This window comes from Mustela lutreola, chromosome 10 (genome assembly GCF_030435805.1).
Source record: "Mustela lutreola isolate mMusLut2 chromosome 10, mMusLut2.pri, whole genome shotgun sequence".
Classification (NCBI taxonomy): domain Eukaryota; kingdom Metazoa; phylum Chordata; class Mammalia; order Carnivora; family Mustelidae; genus Mustela; species Mustela lutreola.
This window is the reverse complement of record NC_081299.1, coordinates 57708232-57730396: the sequence shown is the minus strand read 5'-3', so window position 1 is coordinate 57730396 and position 22165 is coordinate 57708232. Positions and strand designations below refer to the sequence as shown.

At 35.1% G+C, this 22165-nt stretch overlaps 1 protein-coding gene across 4 annotated transcripts in view; it reads right to left on the bottom strand.

Moving 5' to 3' along the window:
- Positions 1-22165, bottom strand: part of LRRC7 (leucine rich repeat containing 7) — a 573404-nt gene that overhangs the window by 58448 nt on the left and 492791 nt on the right. For all 4 annotated transcript variants that reach the window (XM_059138593.1, XM_059138591.1, XM_059138595.1 and 1 more), the window contains one exon: positions 21073-21192. In XM_059138593.1, the coding sequence (XP_058994576.1) occupies positions 21073-21192 (120 nt within the window). The remainder of the gene's footprint in view (positions 1-21072; positions 21193-22165) is intronic.

Below are 22165 nucleotides of genomic sequence, written 5' to 3'. Positions count from 1 at the left end.
TTCAGCCCACAGCTAATCAGGCTTATTATGTAGAAATTTAAAGTGTTTGGGAAGTTTTATATAATAGAAAAGAAATGACTTTCTTACTATAAAATACTTTGGTTCACACTATTCTCTTAGAAAAGACTGTTAGACTGAGAAGTATATTACCCAATATAGTCATCTGTTTTACTAGCCATCTTGGGTCTTTAACCACTTGGGGTTGCTTCCAAAAATCAAACGTAGTTTCAAAGGAGGAGAGTTTATGCCAATGAGAATATTCAAAGGACACAACTCATTCTCTCAAATTAGAGTTCCATAGAGTTCAAAAAATGTTTGGGAGCAGTGTCAACAACACAGAATTACATACAAAGGATAACTCAGTAACTAATTTCAAGGAACCAGTGACACTCATTTAAATGAATCAGTTTCAGTAATTTTGTAAAGAAACAACAATAACAACAAAACAGTCCCATTATATTCTTTTTATACCATGTGTTCTATAGTGACCTTTTTTTAGAAAGCAGGTTAAGTTTTTAAAAATACAGACAGTTGGATTTCTGATTTTAGATAGATGGAGTAGACATACTAGTTCCTATTCCCTGCAAGAACAACTAAAACCTTGGATATTTTATGTAAACAAACATAAGAAAGCTCTGGAAAGAAGACAGAAGAAAGTAGATCAACTCAGATATGGAGACCAAGTAACAGCATGGCAGCGAATCTCTTAGGTTTTATTTTTGGGTCATATATCCCAGACTTGGAGCTGGGAAGTAGGCAACTTCAAAATGCCAACAGATGCAGAAGAGACAAGCTCCAACAGTATCTTTCTCTCTTTATCCAAGGGACCAGAAAAGGGACAGCCTAGAAAAACAAGACTTTAGACAATGACTATTCTCTTATAACCAAACATCATGGAAAAAACTGTGGCCTCATCCTGACAATGCCAGCAAGAGTCAAGTGTGGACCATAGACTTCTACTTTTATAAAGGTGTAACAAAGCACACTCCTGCCTAGGTAGTGTCCAAGAAGGCCAAGTTAGATACCACTGCATTCATTCCCATCTGCCTGTAGCAAATCTTCCCTCACCCCAAAGATGTCAATGGAGATCACACAAGGAGCCTGGGCTTCCATACCCACCCATCAGTAGTGAGGCAGCCCTCTATCTTAGCAATAGTATGATTAGAGAAGTCCTAGTATGATGGAATCAGGACCTTCTCCATCACCCAGTGAGGCTACCCCCACTGTATCATTGGAGACCATCTGGGGAGATGGAAATTCCATTCTTGCCTAGCAAAAACAAGAAGACGTTGCCTTAAGTGTCAACGAAGACTGAATGGGAAAATTGGACTTCTCCCTACCTGGCCAGAACAAGGCAGTGACCCATTCTCCTCCAACTGGAGTGGTATTAGAAGAAGCCAGCTAAAACAGAAGGTTTAATACAATCCAGATTTTATAACATTATATGAAAATGTCCAGGTTTCAGTCATACCAAGGACCAGGAAAATGTCAAACTGAATGGAAAAAGATAATCAGGAAATATAAACACTGAGAAGACAGAGGTGTTAGCATTATCTGACAAAGATTTTAAAGTAGCCATTAAAAAAATGTTTTGATGAAGAATTATGCATGTGCTTAAAACAAATGAAAAAGATAGAAATGCAGCCAAAAATATAAATTCTCAGCAAGGAAATAGAAGATACTAAGAAGAAACAAATGGCAATTTTAGAGCTGGAAAATACAGTAAATGAAAAATCCAGTGGAAGGGTTAACAGAAGAATGCAGAGAGGAAAGGAGACAATAGGGCAATAGCAATTATCATGTCTGAATTACAGAGGTCAAAATACACTGAAAAAAAAAATGAACAGAGTATTAGGGACCTATGAGACCATACAAAACTTCTGACAATCATATTATCAAAAAGAGAGAAGAAAGAGAATGGGGGTGAAAATTAAATGAAGAGATAATTGCTGAAAAATTCTGAAATTTGTCAGAAGACAAAAACCTATAGATTTAAGAAGCAGAGAGACTAACATTACACAGATTAAACCCAAAGAAAACCATGCATCGACACACATTGTAATTAAACTTCTGAAAACTAAAGAAAAAGAAAAATATCTTAAAGGTAGCCTGAAAAAAATGACATCTTACCAGAGAAGAACAATTCAAATGACAGTGGATGTCTCATCAAAAACCATGGAGAAAGGAAAGAAGTGGCACAGTATTTCAAGTGCTGAAGGAAAAGAACTGTCAACCTAAAATTCTATCCCAATGAGAATGTTCTTCAGGAATGAAAAGGGAATTGAGACATTCTTAGATGAAGACAAATGAAGAAAATTTGTCACCGCCATACCTATCCTAAAATAATAGCTAAAGGAAGTTCTCTAAAAAAAATGGAAATAATAAAAGAAAGAAGATGGAGTAGAACTTCAGGAAGGAACTTTAGGAAGGAAGAAAGAACATGGCAAACAAACACATGGGTAAATATAATGCATTTTATCTTCTTGAGTTTTCAGAAATATGTGTGATAATTGAAGTAAAACTATGGCACTATCTGAGGTGGTCCTAAATGTATGTAGAAGAAATGTCTGAGACAATTATAAATAGAGAAGGGTGAAGTGATGTAAAGAGAGATAAAGTTTCTACATTTCACTTGAACCCTTAAGCGATGAAACTAGCAGACCCTTGTAATTTATGTATATTCAATGTAATAGCAGGAGCAACAATTTAAAAAGCAACACAAAGAGATTTGTTAGGAACACTATACATAAATAAAAATGAAATTCTAAAAAATAACACACAGGAAACAGGTAAGAGAGAAAACAAAAGAGAGGAGCAAAACAGAGAGAGAGAGAGAGAGAGAATAGAAAAGAGCAAAAAAAAATACATTAAAACTTAAACTGGGGGTCATGGGGGGAAGGGAGGTAAAAATGATACAAGATGGGACAGGGGAGGGAAACAAACCATAAGAGACTCTTAATGTCAGGTAACAAACTGAGGGTTGCTGGTGGGTGGTGGGGGGAGGTAGAGGGTGGCTGGGTTATGGACAACTGGAGAGGGTATGTGCTATGATGAGTGCTGTGAATTGTGTAAGACCGAGGATTCACAGACCTGTACCCCTGAAGCAAATAACACATTATATGTTAATAAAAACAAAACAAAACAAAAACTTAAACCTTAATGTGTCAGTTCTTAAGTTAAATGCAAGGAGACTGAATGCACAAATTAAAAGACAGATCTTGGCAGAGGGGATTAAAAAATATTACTCAATTATATGCAGAGTATAGAAACTATATGTAGATATTACTTCAGATATAGCAATAGAGGCAGATAACAAGTAAAAGGATTAAAAACATACACCATGCAAATATTAATTAGGGAAAAGAGAAGAGGCTGTATTAATACTAGACAAAGTCAATTTCAGAACGGTAATTATACTAAAGATAAAGAGAGATCTTATGCTATGAGAACATCAGTCCACTGAGAAGATACAGTAATCTTAAATGTGTACACAACAGACAACAGAGCTGCAACTGTGGAGAGCAAAATTGATCGAACTTACAGAGAAATAAACAATTATAGTTGGAGATTTTAACACTCTTCTCTCAACAATTGATAGAAGTACACTAAAAATCAGTGAGAAAATAAAAGAATTCAATAATACCATCAACTAACCAGAACTAATGATCATTTATAGGACATTCTACCTGACAGCAGCAGAATACACAGTATCTTCACATTCCCATAGAATATTTACTAATAATATGTCATGAACCAGAGAACAAATCTGAATAAATTTAAAAGAATTGAAATAACACAATGAATTCTCCAACCACAATAGGATCAAACTAAAAGCCAATGACAGAAAAATAAAACTATCTGAATACTTGGAAACTAAACAGTGCAGTTCTAAATAATCCATGGGTCAAAGAAGTGTCAAGAGAAATAATACATTGAACTGAACATAAATGAAAACAGAGCACATTAAAAACTTGTGGAACACAACTAAAGCAGTGCTGAGAGGGAAATCTATTACCCTAAATGCATGTATTAGAAAAGAAGAAGTTTCAAATCAATAATTAAGATCCTGCATCAAGAGTCTAGAGAAAGAAAAGCTAAATGAATCCAAAGCAAGCAGAAGGAAGGATATAATAAAAAGAATAGAAATTAATGAAATGGAAAGTGAATAACAGATAAAATAGATGAGAAAATGTGGTGCTTTGAAAAAATCTATAAAATTGACATGCTTCTACTAAGATTGCAAAAGAAAAAAAAAGAATACACAAATTACCAAAATTAAGAATTAAGAAGGGAATATGATTATAGATCCTGTAAACATCATGAGGCTACTATGGCAATACTACAAATAACTCTATACTCGTAAATTTGAAAATTCACATGAAATGGGTCACTTTCTTGAAAAACTCAAACTACCATAATTCGTCCAATATGAAATAGATAATTTCAACAGCCCTATAACTATCAAGATTGTAATCTATAATTTAAAAACTTAGGAAAGAAATCTCCAGGTCCAGATGATTACACTGGAGAATTCTACCAAACATTTAGATGAGAATTAACACCAGGTCCCTGGGTTGCATAGTCTGCTAAGCTTCAGGCTCTGCTCCGTTGGGAGTCTGTTTGAGATTCTCTCTCTTCCTCTCCCTCTGCCCCTCTCACTTGTGCACACATGTTCTCTCTCTGTCTCTCTAAAATAAATAAGCAAATCTTAAAAAAATAATTAAACCAATTTTACACACTCTTTTCCAGAAAATGGAAAAGGAAGGGACGCTTCCCAAATTATTTTATGAAAATACTGTTACCCCAATAACAATACCAGACAAGGATAGTACCAGAGAGAGAGAGAGAGAGAGCGAGGAAAAAGAAGAAAACTACAGACAAACAAGGATAAATGCAAAAATCCTTAACAAAATACTGGTAAACAGAATTCAGCAATATAAAAAAAGAATTCTACACTGTGACCAAGTGGGCCTTATATCAGTGGTTGAAAGCTTGTTCTATATTTCAAAATCAACCAATGCAAAGCACCATATTAATGGGCTACAGAGGTAAAATCATGTGATGCCTATCATTGGAAGCAAAATAAATTTGACAAAATTCAGCACCCATTTATAATAAAACCCCCCAGAGACAGAGGGATGGAGGGGAACTTCCCCAGCTTGATAAAGAACATTTACAAAAAACATACAGCTAAAATTATACTTAATGTTGTAAAACTGAATACTTCTGCCATAAGATGAAGGACACTCATAGATGTCCACACTCACCACTCTTTTTCAACATAGAGTTGGAGGTTCTAGTCAAAAAGATAAGACAAGAAAAGGAAATAAAAGGCATACAGAATTGAAGAGGAAGAAATTAACTGTTTTGATTTGCAGATGACATGATTCTCTACATGTGAAAATCAGAAGAAGCAACAAAAATAAATTCCTAGAACAAACAAGTGAGTTGAGCAAGTTTGCAGGATACAAGAGCAAATTATACTTATGTATGTTAGCAACAAATATGTGCTCATCAAAATTTCAAGCGATACCATGTACAATCACTCAAAAAAAGTGAACTACTTAGGTGTAAATCAAATGAAGCCTGCACAGGACTTCTATGCTGAAAACTACACAATGCTGATGAACGATATCAAAGAAGATTTAAATAAATGAATACATACTTGTGGATTGGAAGACTTAACATAGTAAAGATGTCATTCTTTCCAAATTGATACACAGGTTAAACAAATTCTGGTAAAAATCCCAGCAAGATTTTTTATGTACCTGGATAAGATTATTCTAAAATTTATACTGAAAGGCAATGAAACTAGAATAACTATAATGACTTTGGGAAAGAAGAAGAAAACAGGAAGAATAAGACTATCTGATTTCAAGATTATTATAGTTATAGTAATCAGAACTGTGTGGCACTGGCAGAGGGACAGACAGATTGATAAATGGAATAGTTCAGAGAGCCTATAAATAGACTCGCAGATTGGCAAAGGTGCAAAAACAATTCAGTAGAGGAAAGAGCCTTTTCAACAAATGGTGCTGGCTCACGTGGACATCCATCGGCAAAATTAATGAAACTTGACCTATATCTCACACCTGATATATATATAAATTAGCTCAAAATAGATCACAGACTTAAATGTAAAACACTGAGAATGAAACACAAACCACAGAGTTTAAGAAAAGATTGGCTGGTCACATAACTGACAAAAATAGTATTAGGAATAAAGAACTCTCAGAAGGCAGAAGTAAGAGACTAAATTATCCATTTGGAATAATGTCAAAAGGTATGAAGAAACATTTCACCCAAGACAACAGAGACAGCAGCTAATAAGCACATGGAAAGATGTTCAATGTCATTAGCTGTTAGAAGACTTAAAATTAATACCACAAAGAACTATCACTACACACCTATCAGACAGCCTAAATAAAACATAGTGACAGCAACGAATGTTGACGATGATGAGGATGGACTAGATCGCTCAGAGGCTGCTGCAGGAAACAGGAAATGGTAGAATCACTCTGGAAACATATTTGGCAGTCTCTTCAAAAACTAAATATGCGAGTGCCATATGATTCAGCAGTTACATTTCTGGACGTTTATCCTAGAGACGTAAGACTTACATTCAATCAAAAACCTGTCCATGAATGTTTAGACCACTTTTCTTCATAACAGCCCCAAACTGGAAACAGCCCAGGTTTCCTTCGGTGTGTGAATGGTTAAACAAACGGATGCGTCCTTACCATAATACACTCATCAGCAATAAAAAGGAAGAAACTATTAACACATACACGATGACGGGGAATGAATCTTCAGGGAATTATGCTGAGTAAGAAAGCTAATCCCCTAGAATTACATACTGTAGGATTCCATTTGTATGGCATTCTTAAAATGACAGAATTATAGAAATGGAGGGTTGTAGAAATGCCAGAAGTTAATTTAAAAAGTAATAGAGGCAGTGCAGATAAAACACACAATCTTTGGAGTTGGAGGACTCGGCTTTATTTCTCGCTCTATCCCTTTTTAGTTATGCAATCTTCTGCAAGTTACCTAAGCCCCCTCTGCTTATCATATGAAAGTGATAGATAATGACAAGTGCTTCACAGAATATTCTGAAGATTTAAGGTAACATAATAAATTGAGCATATTGCTTGGTACATAGTAAGTACTCAATAATTGCACTGAGAATAAAAAATTCTCTGCTAAGGAAAGGTCTGATTGTTCTTTGGACATAGCAGTAAATAATCATCCAAGAAAACTCTTTTTTAAACCTGTTACAATTAATTAATGACAATTTGCATGAGAAATTGCTCCTGAAAGTTAGCCAATCAGCAATAGTCTCTTTCAAATAACTATGCTTCACCAGTTCAAGGTCAATGAACCCCTAAATATTCCAACTTTTGAAAATCCAGCAATCCTGGAACTCTAGGCTTACCTAGACTCCAATTTACTGAGATTGTGTCTTACAAGTTATTTGTTAGCAAGCTGTAAGTCATGCATTTTGCTTCAAATATTGAAAAATGACCTCTTTTATGGAGGGGTACAACATACACAAATTTAAAAAACACAATTCTGTCATAAGTAGAGATGATACTACTCACTCTTCACTAATATGGCTAGTATTTTAAGTTGAGGTGATTCACTTTCATTTTTTTCCCTTAGACACCTCCATCCCCATTCTTTATATGATTTCAAGAAACTGTCCAGGTGAAGAGTGCAGCCTGTGTTCATATAGTAATTCAGAAGGGATACTAACTAAGTTATGACCTTGGTCTCATTAACAGGCTATTGTTAGGAATAACATTAAGTGAAAATTTACCTTGCCATAATTAACTCTGTGTTAATTGTTGACAATGATGTCAGAGTTTTATCTAAAATAATAAATGTCATAATATCTATCAATAATTAAATACATATGACAGGCACTGTGATAAGTATTTTATATGACGATCTTAATTTTTAGAACCATTCTAGAAGGTACGCATCAATGTCCTTTCTTCCCTAAGATGGAAACTCAACAGCAAAGCTTAAAATTCACGGGGTGCCTGCGTGGCTCAGTGGGTTAAAGCCTCTGCCTTTGGCTCAGGTCATGATCCCAGGGTCCTGGGATCCAGCCCCTCATCTGGCTCTCTGCTCAGCAGGGAGCCTGCTTCCTTGTCTCTCTGCCTGCTTCTCTGCAGAGCTGTGATCTCTGTCTGTCAAATAAATAAATAAAATTTAAAAAAAAATAAAAGCTTAAAATTCCTAAGGGCCAATTAAAGAAAGTTAAGCTCACAGTTTCTTTTGCACTCCTGACAAAAAGAGAGAGAGAGAGAGAGAAAGAGTACAAGATCTTAAAAAGACAGATCTCCCCCCCACACACAGGTTAGTGCATAGCTTAGTTTTTATGCTTTAGTGTAATTGTCATTTTCCAGTGATTGATTCAATATTCAGTGCAGTTTTGTCACTTTTACCAGTGGTTTTTGGTGACAGGATTTAGGTTATTTTTTGGAAGATGGAGACAATATTAAACAGGAAGTGGTGGCTGGAATCTTAGATGATATAATTAGGAAGTTTGACAGGCTAAATCACTGAGAAACAAAATTAACAAAATGAACTAAATTCAACATGATGGAAGAATCCGTAGGTAGTTTTCGGTCCTGCTTAGGGCTCCTGATTCTGTTCCTTCTGAGATTCACAAAAGTAAAGAATTTGTAAATGTGTCAGATTAAAGAAAATGAAGATTTAGTAAACAAGTGCATTTAAGAATAACTAATATACTGCTGGGTCAAGAAAAACAAGTTGAAGAGGACTCAAAATTCATTTTTAAGCACATCACTGGTGCCAGAGTTTCTTTCTTTCTTCTGAACAAGGAACAGAAGAAACAGTACCAACTTGTGGCAAAAAGTCCTAGCTAACTATATACCAGATATATTCCTGATATTGAGGGTTACTTACTATTTCAACAGGGCTTTGTTATAATGTTTTCTAAATTTTTTTGGTTGAGTGGAGTGGGAGGGATATAGTAAGAGTATAACATAGTGATTAGACCAGGCTCTAGAAGACGACATTACTGGGCTCCAGTTTTGCGTTCCTCAATTCTATGCCTCTGGCTCCTTGTCTAATAAGGTTGTTTTGAAGATGATATGAGAATGTCTTGTTAAGAATGTCTATGTTAAGCATCATGATACAGTCCACCGTGTATTAGAGATAATTGTTCTACGATCATGATAACCAAACTATTAAGCTTCGATAACCAAATGTGATAACCAAACTATTTTTCCTTCTCTCTTTCTCTCTCCTTTTTAATATTCAGTTAGGGCAGTTCTGATGCCAAAAATCTATGTTCTCCCATTTGGGCATTAGGGGGCAACTTGGAACGGGGCTCTGAAGCTTAAAAGAAAGGAGGCAGGAAGATGTTCTTTCCTCTGCCCTGAGGACTGTGTGACATTACATTCTGCCAGCACAGTGCAAAATTTTGGGAGGGGCGTTACTCAAAATATTCATTGACAAAGTTTTTTAGAGTAAAAAACCGGTCATATACTCCAGTGCTCCAAATGACAGATAAAAAGGGCAGTAAGGCCTTTCCCTTCAGTGCATGGGCCTTAGGATGAGAGCTGGCTGATGTGTGCAGACAATCGTTTCCTGCTTATTGAATCTCATAAGCATATTCTTTTATGATTAAATGTCAGTTTATAAAACACAGCTATGAAACTGGAAATTATTAACCAAATGGAAAAACAACAAAGGATCCATAATAGCAAAAATGATGACATTGGAGCTACCTGACATTTTCAGCCTACATTTTGTTTTGTGATGGTGCTAACTTACACATTCTTGAAATAAAATAAAAGAAAGATGTTAATAGTAACAACTAAAAATTGACAATTTTCCCTTTCACCCTTAAGACTTCTAAGAAACTTTAGATAGTAGACTAAATAAGACAAAAACCAAGTGGCAAGAAATGGAATCTTAGTATTTTGATATCTTCTATTTGGCAATAATCCTTGATCATCTGCCAGGTGTCATGTTGTTTAGGTCTTCAAATTACATACAGTCATGGACATTTTTATCACATTGGGTTAATTTTGCACTTTTCTTTTGCTTTTATATTTCTTTTAAAATGAAGACAGTATAAATGTTATTGAGTTATTTCAATTTTCTGAAGTAGAACAGTCATTTGTCTGAAAGAACACCTATGTCAGGATTTTAAGAAATAAATAGTTTTAGCCTGCTATTCTATTGTTTTATTTTTTTAAAAGATTTTATTTATTTATTTGACAGAGAGAGATCACAAATAGACAGAGAGGCAGGCAGAGAGAGAGAAGGAAACAGGCTCCCCGCTGAGCAGAGAGCCCGATGTGGAGCTCGATCCCAGGACCCTGAGATCATGAGATCATGACCTGAACCGAAGGCAGAGGCTTAACCCACTGAGCCACCCAGGCGCCCCTATTCTATTGTTTTAATTTGTGGCAAGGTATTTTTTTTTTTTTTCCTCCTTTACTTCTGGCTTAATAGTCGTTTGATAGACACTCTTTGGGTTTGCACTTTAATTGAGGAAATAATTTAGGGTCAATCCGGATGAGAACAATCTCCTGATTTTATGACAGTGATGTTGTGATGTCTTTCACTACTGGAGACAGCTGTATTGTGGTACTGATATTAGGAGATAGAAGGATGTACTCTGGAAGTTAAAGAACTAATGCTGTTTGAGTAAAAGAATTTTAAAAAGCAACTGTGAAACTGAACACTATTTTATTCAACTGTCACTTTTGCTTTAAGTTAGAGACTTTTTTCCATTCACATTTCCACAACCTCCTATCTGCATTATTTTTGAGAACAAACTTCATTCCATAATAGTAATAAAAATCTGAGTTAAATAGTACTAAAATTAATTGATTAAAAATACATCATCTGGGGCACCTGGGTGGCTCAGTGGGTTAAGCCTCTGCCTTTGGCTCAGGTCACGATCTTAGGGTCCTGGGATCGAGCCCTGCATCGGCTCTCTACTCAGCGGGGAGCCTGCTTCCCTCTCTGTCTCTGTCTGCTTCTCTGCCTACTTGTGATCTCCCTCTGTCAAATAAATAAAATCTTTAAAAAAAAAACATGACAACTAGTTCAGAATTAATCTGAAAGCTCTTAAAATGTTTTTTTTAAAAAATACATCATCCTGTTTGCATTAATAAAATATATATTTGAAATGGGTCATTAAATAGAGAAAATTATGTCATTGATTTCTTCAAATCCTTCCTGATTCAGATGTTACCAAGGACATGGTACTGCATCTGGTGCATGCCCTTTTCATGAAATTTTTGATTTCCTACAGGCCACATACTCTTGCTTTGACAATTAGTTATTGTTTAACAAGCAAATCTTTATATTTATTTCGGCTTCTTTCTCTTATATGAATAATTCACAATTATGGGGGCATTGGATCTCATAGGATATATTCATTCTTATTTCTCTAATTTAGGGAAAGACATGGCCACATTGATTTACTGGAAAAGGTAACATGTTAGTCAATCAATAAGCTGGGTTTTAAAAGAGTCCATCTGAATAACAGTTCTGATTCTGGTGACATAAAAGGAGTGCAATGTGAAATTCTCAAGGCTAGATTTGAGCCCTTAGCTTACAACTCCTAGTATTGCTCTTTGGATTGGCGTACGTATTTTAACTTAACCTCTAGTAGTTCATTTTTATCTTGTTCTGGAAAAATAACTAATAGTTATGCCATTAAGACCATGTTGAGACTATTCTAGTAGAGAAAGAAGAATATATGTTTTAAGCAGGGGAAGATAGTGAATGTTCTCAATACAGTCACTAAATATAAGCATCAGAAATTTCAAAAAGCCTCCAGGGAGTAATTGGTGGATGCCTAACAATATTATCACAAATTGCTACCTAGCCACAAAAGCCATAGAAGAGATAATTTACCTACCTACTTCTACTCCTCACCCCTTTTAACCTGGAAGGATATTTATGTGAGGGTGGCAATGTGTGCCTCCTAGGCAACTGGTATGTTGCTTAAAACTTGTTTTACAATCAAAGGGTAAAATTAATGAGTGGCTACTTACTGTTTATGCAAATAATAAGTTTCAAATTATTTCTGGACACCAAAACTCTAAGAAAAGCAGGGTTGCATTACTGTAGATCTGACAGTCATTTTCAGGGTCCTGCTAGGGATAAAGGTTCATATATTTGGTATCTTCCCACTGTTCCCCTCTCCTTTTTATAATTTAAAAATCTGTAATTGTATGACTTCATCAATTTGCCCTTTCAATGACTCAATTCTTGTTTGGGCAGAGCTCACTGACAGTAGATGGGTTTGGCTGCTACTTCTTCCTGAAGCTCAGCAGCCCTTGTGGAAGACTGCCATCACCGTGGATATCACTGCAGTCTTCACATTGCTCAATACAGAGCCCTAAGTGACGCCACTGCCAGTGAAGGAGACAGGAAGAGGACGAGGGAAGCGAGGAGAGTCTCAACCTACCAGGTGACTCAGAGAGACCTTTTCCTAATGTTCAGAAAAATGTTTGGAGTTCAAAATGTCTATATAAAGGAGTCCAATCTGTTCTTGAGTTTCAGTGATGGCCCAGTCTACCAAAAAAATTGAAGAAAAATTTGCTCTGACCAGTACAAAATTTGCTTCTAGCAGAGGAGAAAAAATGAGGACTGGGAAAGAGAAGCAAAAAAGTGGGAGCCAGGATTGTGCTTGGCATTACTCACAGTGATTGGGAAAGTTGTTCTCATTTGCTTATGGACTGATGAAGTCAAGGCATTGCTCCTGGAGGTTCTTCACTGTCAATAATATACATTGCTTTGGGAGGGAAAAAATACAAAGTCTCAGGCAAAACCTACTCTACCTGATATATTTCTTTCTGTATAAAAGGAGAGTTTAGCTAAAGAATTGACAATTACTAAGGTTTCAGAATTTTTTTTTTTTTCATTTCAGTTTTATTTTAGACTAGAACAGATATTTCTGACTCTGACATAGTTGATGGAAATGAGAAACATTTCTATTTCTCTGTATCTTATTATCCCTTATATGCAAGGTTTACTGGGTTGATCTTCCTGTTTCTTCCACATCTTGACTGGCTCTCTCTCTCTCTCTCTCTTTAAAGATTTATTTATTTGGGAGAGAGAGAAAGGGAGATTGCACAAGTGGGAATGTAGAAGGAGAGGGAGAGAGAATCTCAAGTAGGCTCCATGCTGAGCACAGAGCCTGTGAGGCTTCATCCCAGGACCCTGAGATCTTGACCTGAGCCAAAACCAAAAGTCAGATGCTTAGCTAACTGTACCACCCAAGCATACGTTGACTCGCTCTTTTACAGTGTAGATCTTACTCTACTTTCTGCCATCCCTACTTTTTCCAGTATTTAAATATTCAACTTTCTTATCTATTCTAGACTTTCCACTCTTTCCATGTAAGCAAGCTATATCCATTCTCTCCCTTGCATTTGATATAGGGGATTCCAACAGCACTATGTGTCTCAGCAAAATTACAAAAGCCAAGAATTGTTGTTATTTTTATTTTTGTTCCATATATAGAGAGAGAGTGTGGGTAGCAATATTTGCTTTTAATAGAAAAGGTCTGGAGCAAGTTACTTGTTAATGACTACAACTTAATGGTTATATGATTTAAATAAGATATTTGTGGCATAACACTAGGATGCTTTTATTTAAATTACTAAATATAATAGGTTAATTTTCATATGTCACATTTTAAAATGTCTACTTCTTATTTAAAAATGATCAATTTATTCTCACTTTTTTGAAAACTTCTTTTTGAATAGTTTGACTTTTGTTACCAAATGAAAAACCAGTTCTAATAGAAATTTGATTCAGTTTTTTTGTTGTCGTTGTTCTTTGGTGGGGGCAGAGGAGGGGCAGTAGGAGAGGGAGAGAGAATCTTTTTTTTTTTTTTAAAGATTTTATTTTATTTATTTATTTGACAGGCAGAGAGGCAGGCAGAGAGAGAGGAAGGGAAGCAGGCCCCCCTGCCAAGCAGAGAGCCCGACACGGGGCTCAGTCCCAGGACCCTGGGATGATGACCCAAGCCAAAGGCAGAGGCTTTAACCCACTGAGCCATCCAGGTGCCCCGAGAGAGAGAATCTGAAGCAGGCCCTGAGATCATGACCTGAGCCAAAATTGAGTTGGATGCTTAACCAAATGAGCCACCCAGGTGCTCCTAATTTAGTTGTTTTAAAACAAAAATTATGTCTTGACCATATGGTCAACAGCAACACAACATGAGATTTTCAGAAGGTATTTTGAATCTTTTCTTTCTAAATATGTATAGAAAGAAATGGTAAAATATACTAAGATATAGGAGAAATGCCAAAATTAAAATAAGGAATGAGTATTCCTTCCCAGAAACTTAATTAAATAACTTTTTAATAATTCATATGATCTGAAAAGCAAAAATTTCAGTTTGGGAGCCTGGGAAAGAAAGGATAAAAAGGACATGAAAATGATCAAAAAACCCATATAATTTCTCTTAGATTTATTTAAGTTTCTCCTAATGAGTTCCTGGGCATGCCTCAGAGATGACAAGCAGCTGGCAATCATGAAGCCCTTAATGGCTGGGCTGGCATTGTAGAGGGGAGAAAATCACGGGCAGATTCAGCATGAGGGTAAAGTTTGTGAGCCAAGACTAAATTAGCTGCATTTTTATCATTTTCTTTTCATCTGTGTCCATTCTGATGTTGACCCTTGATACCGATCTTTATTATCCTAGCTGCCAAGTCATTATCTATTTAACCTAGGAAAACAGACACATGGGGAGCGAAGAGTCACTAATATTAAAAGAGACTTTTGAATGTCTAGTCTTTACATATAAAACAAATTTTCAGATTTAATATCAGTAGGATTTTAAATTTTCTTGGTTATCCTTTTCAGGAGGAAATGTTTTAAGTTTCATTTGTTTTAATACGCTGCTTTAGCCTTTTTGCTGCAATGCTTTTCTGCTCCAGCATTGTTTTATCCTTCAGTTTTATATCTCTCAGGGATATTCAACCTTAAGACTCTCCACATTTTTTTAAGACTCTCAATATTCTCAAAAGAGTTTGTCATTTCAGAACTAAGAAAAACAACCTTGTCATTCCTGTGGAAGGATTCTGCCAAATCAGGGTATAATGTCTGAATTTATTTTTTATTATTTTTTATTTTTCTTTGAAGATTTTATTTATTTATTTGAGATACAAAGAAAGAGAGAGAGAGAGAGAAACAGAGTAAGAGCAGGGGGAGGAGCAGAGGGAGAGGGAGAAACAGACTCCTGCCTGAGCCGGAGGTGGGGGCTCGATCCCAGGACCTTGAGATCATGGCCTGAATGGAAGGCAGGAGCTTAACCGACTGAGCCTCCCAGGTACCCCTAATGTCTGACTTTAAAATGAAAATTTTTTCACTTATGTTTTATACTATGACCTTCCTACTATTTTTTCTTATGTGTAGGAGAGTAATCTAAAATATTTAGTCACCTGTGAAATCTTGGCAAGTAATCTAACCTAAACTCCATGTCTCTGAGAAATTGTTTCTTCATACAATGGATGAAAATAATAGTACTTATAGGATATGGTTGTCATAGGAATTAGATGAAGAAATACATGAAAACATCTATGCCTGACACAGAGTAATATTTAATATATGGTACATAATAGTTCTTATGAAGGATGATTTATGCAGTTCTTATGTAGGGTGACTGCAGCATAATCCCAGAGACTACAGCAGTTAATGCAGAGATGTGGTGGGAGTCTAACATACAAATGCTCCTGAAACCACTGTTGTTTTCAGCCACTGAAGAGTTTTTAATAACAACTCTTAAAGTGCTTGAGTAGTACGACTTGGAATTCAGAGGGAGATTTACATAGCTGTGACATGTTCTTCTAGTAATGACTCCCAGACTTTTTGAATTAATGGACATTTAGAATTTGAGATTTTGGACACTGACAGAGCAAGAGAGAATTGAAAACTACCACCTACTATTACATCATCAAAAAAATAAGTCACTTAAATTCCACCTCTTGCCACTCAGAAAAAAAGAAAATGAACAAACCAAAAAGCCGACTCAGGATTTAACACACTCAACATTAGCCACGCTCAGGTACTAAGGACAAAAACAGGCAATAAAGAACAAAATTTTTCTGGTTGATGATCTTTGTCTAATTATTTTGTGTGTCTAAAAAATTTTATGTGTTGGAGAGTACCCAAATCTGTGCTCCTTTAGTGCCTGGAGTACTTATAGGCATACCCATGAGTACTACCAATATTGGATCAACAAAAGAGCTATGATAACCAGAACAGAGAGCCACAGTTCAATCAAAATCTTTCTAAAACTGTGTTTCCCACCAAATCTCTGAAGCATCACAGTGGTTTCTGAGCACAGCAGTATCACAGCACTAATGTCGCACAGTTGGAGTATCACAGTAGTAACAGAGGTGTATCTCTAGGCATAGCAATAACATGAAAAAAAGTTTAATACAGAGACTTTAAGAAATACATGCAAATGGAACTGGCTAAGACTTCTTCACTACTTATTCTCTTTTGATTTCCTATTCTATTTGTAGTTCAATTTTTAATTTTCCATTCTCAGTCTGTCTAGCTTAATGACTACTCACTTCAACTGCAAAAGTAATATTGATTTTTAAAAACATTCATTGTATAATGAAATATAAAACCAATAAATAAGAGTATAATTTTCATAGCTATCTCAGTAAATTCTGCAGCACAGACTAATAATTCCATTATCATTTTCATTTTTTAAGGTTGCTTTTCACTGAATATTAACTTACTATATTCAATTATTATATAATAAAAAACTATATTTGAAAATTTAGAGCATTCTTTATATTTTCTACTCTGTATGATAATAGGTGAACATCTGTATGTTCTACAGTCTCATATTTTAGACCAAAGAGCCATAACGTGGGGGTAGTCTGAAAATGCACATCATGATAGTAAGAAGAAGATACAAATGAGCTTATATATGAAAGACATGCTATGTATTTCACATTTGACAAGACATATAAAAAATTATGAAGTTCTCAGATAGATTAAGCAATTATTTAGTCTTCAATAAGATCAACAACCTCACAAGTGTTTAATCAATACAGGATTGCATGGGGTTCTTAAAGTAAATAGAGAAGCAAACAAATGATCATTATGATTTGTATTAATGATATGATTAAACATAATATTAGGGAGTTTGAAGATAGATTTCAGATAAAATGGATATATGGAGGATAATGTAAACACCTGTTAATTCCACTTAGAGTAATAAGTGAATGAATCTTCTTTTATGGGAATATTATAGTAGAACTTTGCAACTATGCAAGTGGATATAGTTCCTGCCTTTGGTCAGGCAACCTCCCCTCGACTCTGATAGGTATTCCTTCAACTGTCTGCCATCACATTCATCCTCTTATCTTTCCTCATTAATAAGTAGATTCCCCTCCTTTCTTCTCTGAGATTTTCAATTTTCTCTTCATCAATAGCTTCTCATCAGTCTTCAAATATGATCAGGAGTCTGTCATCTTAAATATTCTTTCTGGCTTCCTTACATCCTTTTTTAGATCTACTATAATTGTCTCATTCCTTCCAAGTGGAAGCTCCTTTCTTGAGTTTTTTAGGTTTCTATGTTTATCTGCTCCTTAATGTAAGTTCCAATGGATTCCACTCCATCAGTTAAGTAAACTGCTTTTGCCAAGGCCACCTATGACCTCTATGTTTCTAAATCCAAAGAGCCTTTAGTCATACTTACCTTGCTTGATTTTTTCACATCATGTGAACTGCTGACCACTCCTTCCTTAAAACATTTCCTTCTAGTTTTTTAGTGGTCATTGGAGTTGAGGGCCCTATATATTCTACTCCAACTGATTAGTCAAAGCCAATAATATAATTCCATAGACTTGCTAGGGATAGGAAGTCCTTAGTTGTTTTGGATCAGTGAGATATAAGAAGAGGTTTGTTGAGAGATTTAGGGTTGAAATGTTCCTCTTGTAACAGACAGCTATTGGGAATTTGGTTCTCTCCCTTGATGGATTTGAAAACAGAAGCTTGTATCTCCAATTGTCATTGGCAGCCAACATAAAATAATGAGAGAAACCAATTTTAGGATAAAACCAACAGTATGATTATGAGTGGAGAGGGAAAAAAGCCCTAAGTATTTAGATTATAAAACTGAAGACTAGATCTGAGGCTTACTCTAGATATTGATAATCAGCTAAGTATTTAACATTCAAGGCTATTTCCCTTGAATTTCCTATAACTCATGTCAGAAAGAACCCTACTGGTAAAATCTTTAGTTATTCCTTTCCTGTTCCTCCTAAGAACATCCTTTAAATGTTGGTGTTCCATGGAGTTCTGTGTCACCTATCTGTCTCACTCACAGCTAATTATGACATGTATCTGATAATTACTAGGTTTGTATCTTCAGCTAAGATTTCTCTTCTGAACTTCAGATAAATATATCCAAATAAGCAGTAAACATTATCTCAGATACTCTACATAGACCTCAAATCAACACATTAAAACTTAAGTTAACCTCCCCTCCTCCACTTCTACCTATCACTCCTTTTGTACTTCCAATCTCAGTGCATGGCACAATATCAATCCCTTGTCCAAATTAGAAACCTGTGTATCAATCATGGGACTTATATCTATCTCCTATATCCTATGTCCAGCCAATCACAACATCATGTTGGCTCACCTTTGAAGAAGATATTGAATCTATGCATTTCTTGTCACCACCCATTGCTTCCATTTACTCTCCCCTGTATTACAAAAGAACTTTCCTAACTGGTTCCATCACCTTCAGTCTTTCTCCTCTACAATTCATTCTCTGTAAAGCTATCAAAGTGTTATTTAAATGAAAATTTAATCTTGGCTTTCCCCTGTTTAAAACACTTCACTGTTCTTCTTCTTATTTCCTTCAGAATAAAATGCAGCATGATCAAACTTCTATTTATCCTCCAGCCTTATTTCACATCACTCTTCTCAACTTCCTTCAGTTTCTTTACGGAACAGGTGCCCTTTCCAGATTCTTTCATAGCGCTAGATCCCAACTTCATAGCACTAATCACACTACATTATGTTTATCTTCTATGCTTAATATTGCCCAATAGGCAGATTAATAATGTGTAATACATGCAAATCAGGTCATTAACAAACATTTTAGGTAAAATAATGTGATAGGTAATATATATGTATATTTTAAAAAACATTGAAGGAGTCATCAAGAGGAAAATCATCACCTAGGTTACAAAGAAAGTATGTGATTATATATGCAAGTTATGAAACATAATTATAAAATAAACACTCATGTACTTAAGAACTAAATGTAAGAGCCACCATTCAATTTAAGAAATAAAACAGCAGCAAGAATAATACAAATTTCTTCCCTAATCCTACCTCCAGCCTCCCCTTCAGAGATAACCATAATGATAAATTTTGTTAACCATTCCCTTATAAAAATAGTTTTCTGACTCATGTACTTATGCCTAAACAATATATTTTTAGTTTTGCTTGTTTTTGAGATTTATAAATATGATAGTTTTGATGTGTTCCATCTTCTGAAACTTGTTTTTTGCTCAAATTATGTTTTGAAAGTTTATACACATTATCATAATTATGATTAACTGATTTTCATTGCTTTAAAATACTTTTCTGCATGAATAGCAGAGTTTTTTTTACAAACTTTCCTGGTGGTAGGCATTTGGGTTTTTCCAGTTTTCTACTATTATAAATATTACAAGTGTCTTGAATAGTATCTCAGGAGGGCAATTTTTGCATAGTAGGGTATGTTCATGTTCAGTTTTATAAGATAATTTGATACCAAACTGATTGTGCTTTTTATTCCTGTGAGAACTATAAAAAGGTTTCCATTGCTCTTATAGTTGCAAACAACCTACATTTTTCAGACTTCTTAATTTTTGTGACTAGTAGCTATAAAATAGCATCTTTTTTTTGTATTTCTGATTGACAAAAGTATTTCGTTTTTAAAAATAAGTCAAGCGGAGAAAGACAACTATCATATAATCTCCCTGATATGAGGAAGTGGTGATGCAACATGGGGGCTTAAGTGGGTATGAGAAGAATAAATGAAAGAAGATGGGATTGGGAGGGAGACAAACCATAAGTGACTCTTAATCTCACAAAACAAGCTGAGGGTTGTTGGGGGGAGGGGGTTTGGGAGAAGGGGGTGGTATTATGGACATTGGGGAGGGTATGTGTTTTGGTGAGTGCTGTGAAGTGTGTAAACCTGGTGATTCACAGACCTGTACCCCTGGGGATAAAAATATATGTTTATAAAAAATAAAAAATTATATTAAAAAAGTGTTTATTTACTCTCCTAGTTCCCCTTGTATTTTACCATTCTTTTTAGTGTTGTATGTCTTTTGTTGTTGACTATATGAGTTTCCAAAAATATATTCTGGGATACCAATCCCTTGTCCTCATATATGCTACAATTATCTTCCCAAGGTTGTGGCTTCTTTTCATCCCTTCATGGTGATTTAATACATGATATTATAATTACCTACCTATCACTTAGCCTACCTCACTAGACTAAAAGGTCTTCAAGGTAAGACACCATCTTACTCATTTTTGTTTCCCAGTATCTAGCAAGTGCTCAACACATAGCTAAACACATACTGTTGCTCAGTAAGTATTTATTGAATGAATGATTGGATGAATCAACTGCTATGACTTTAAAAATGGTAAATCGAACTTTTTTTAGTCAAATTGCATTTTACACAAGTTGACTGCACCAGACTGCTACACTAAAGAGGATCAGAAGTATGCATTACCCACAGTCCTGTGCTTGCACTTCAAAGGTGGAGCACCAGGAAGAGGTGACAGTATCTGCAGAGAGGTGGCAGGATGTTGCTTACAAAAATTTGTTACCAATTCTTAACATTTGGTAGTGTTCATTTCTCATCCTTTTCAATGCACTTACAGTTAACTGAACTCCCTATAGTGGGGTAATATTTAGCCTAAATTTATTATAAAATTAGAAATGATGTTAAGACACAAGATAGGGATTACATATTACAATGGATTCGCAAGGTTCATGGTTTGTATCATTAATTTGAAATTGGTTACCTTTTTAGTAATGGTGTCCGGAGGTACATCCCGCCTCCCAAGAGGATAAGGATTCCATTGGCCACTAGGAGATACATCTTCTTGTCCATTGTCTAAAATGTTGCTTTGCTGGGACGGGGTCTATTGCGAAAATGGTATGGCATTTCTTTAGTGATGAAATAGACGTTTATCATAGTTTTCTGAAAAGAGTCCCTAGTGACTATGATAAAATTAATTTTGTTTAATTGCAGAAACACAATATATCCTGAACTGGAAGAATTGTTATACACTAATTACTCAGTAAGAATTCTAAATTGACAGCTTTTTGGAAGCAGTGAGAAATTCAATTAAAATAACCACCTTAGAGTTATTTATTGAATTTTAAAGAAAAGTTTAGGTTATTTACAGTACCTGAATAAAAAATAATCAGAATAAAATTAACCAATTGTTAAAAAAACACAACATATAAAACTTGCTTAATTCAATTCTTTAGTATGATCTTACCATTTAGAATATAAACGGAAACAATATAATACATAGTATGTAGCTTTCAATATTTCAAACCATAACCTAAAACAGATTTTATAAGGCTGTACTCATTTTGGTAGAACATGCCTTGAACTAATCCAACATAGTGTTAATACTAACATAGTGTAAGACTTATGGTACTATGACATTATCTACAGATTGCTTTTAGGGAAATATGAAAGGAACATAAAAAATATTGTGCTATTAGAATCACAGTATAAATAAATGACTTTTGATTTTAAATTTATTTATATAGATCATTTACGATTTAAAGTTTAAACTTTTCATATAGTTCTAGCTGATTTATTGCTTATTATTTTTAACAAATAATAATACCTGTCATTATTATTATTAATATTAAATACCAGGGAGGGCTCCATAGTCTGATCTGAGTAATAGCAAGTAATTATATACCATCAGAAAGACAGCCTCCAGTGGAGGATATAGTACTGGTATATTTTTCCTGTGGAAACAGATCAACTTTCCTGAAAGACTTTCTCCTCCCCTAACCTACAGGATATCCAGGTACTCCTTGATTTCCTGGGAAATTTTATATAGGTGGGAAATTCTGCCCAGTGTTTCCTAT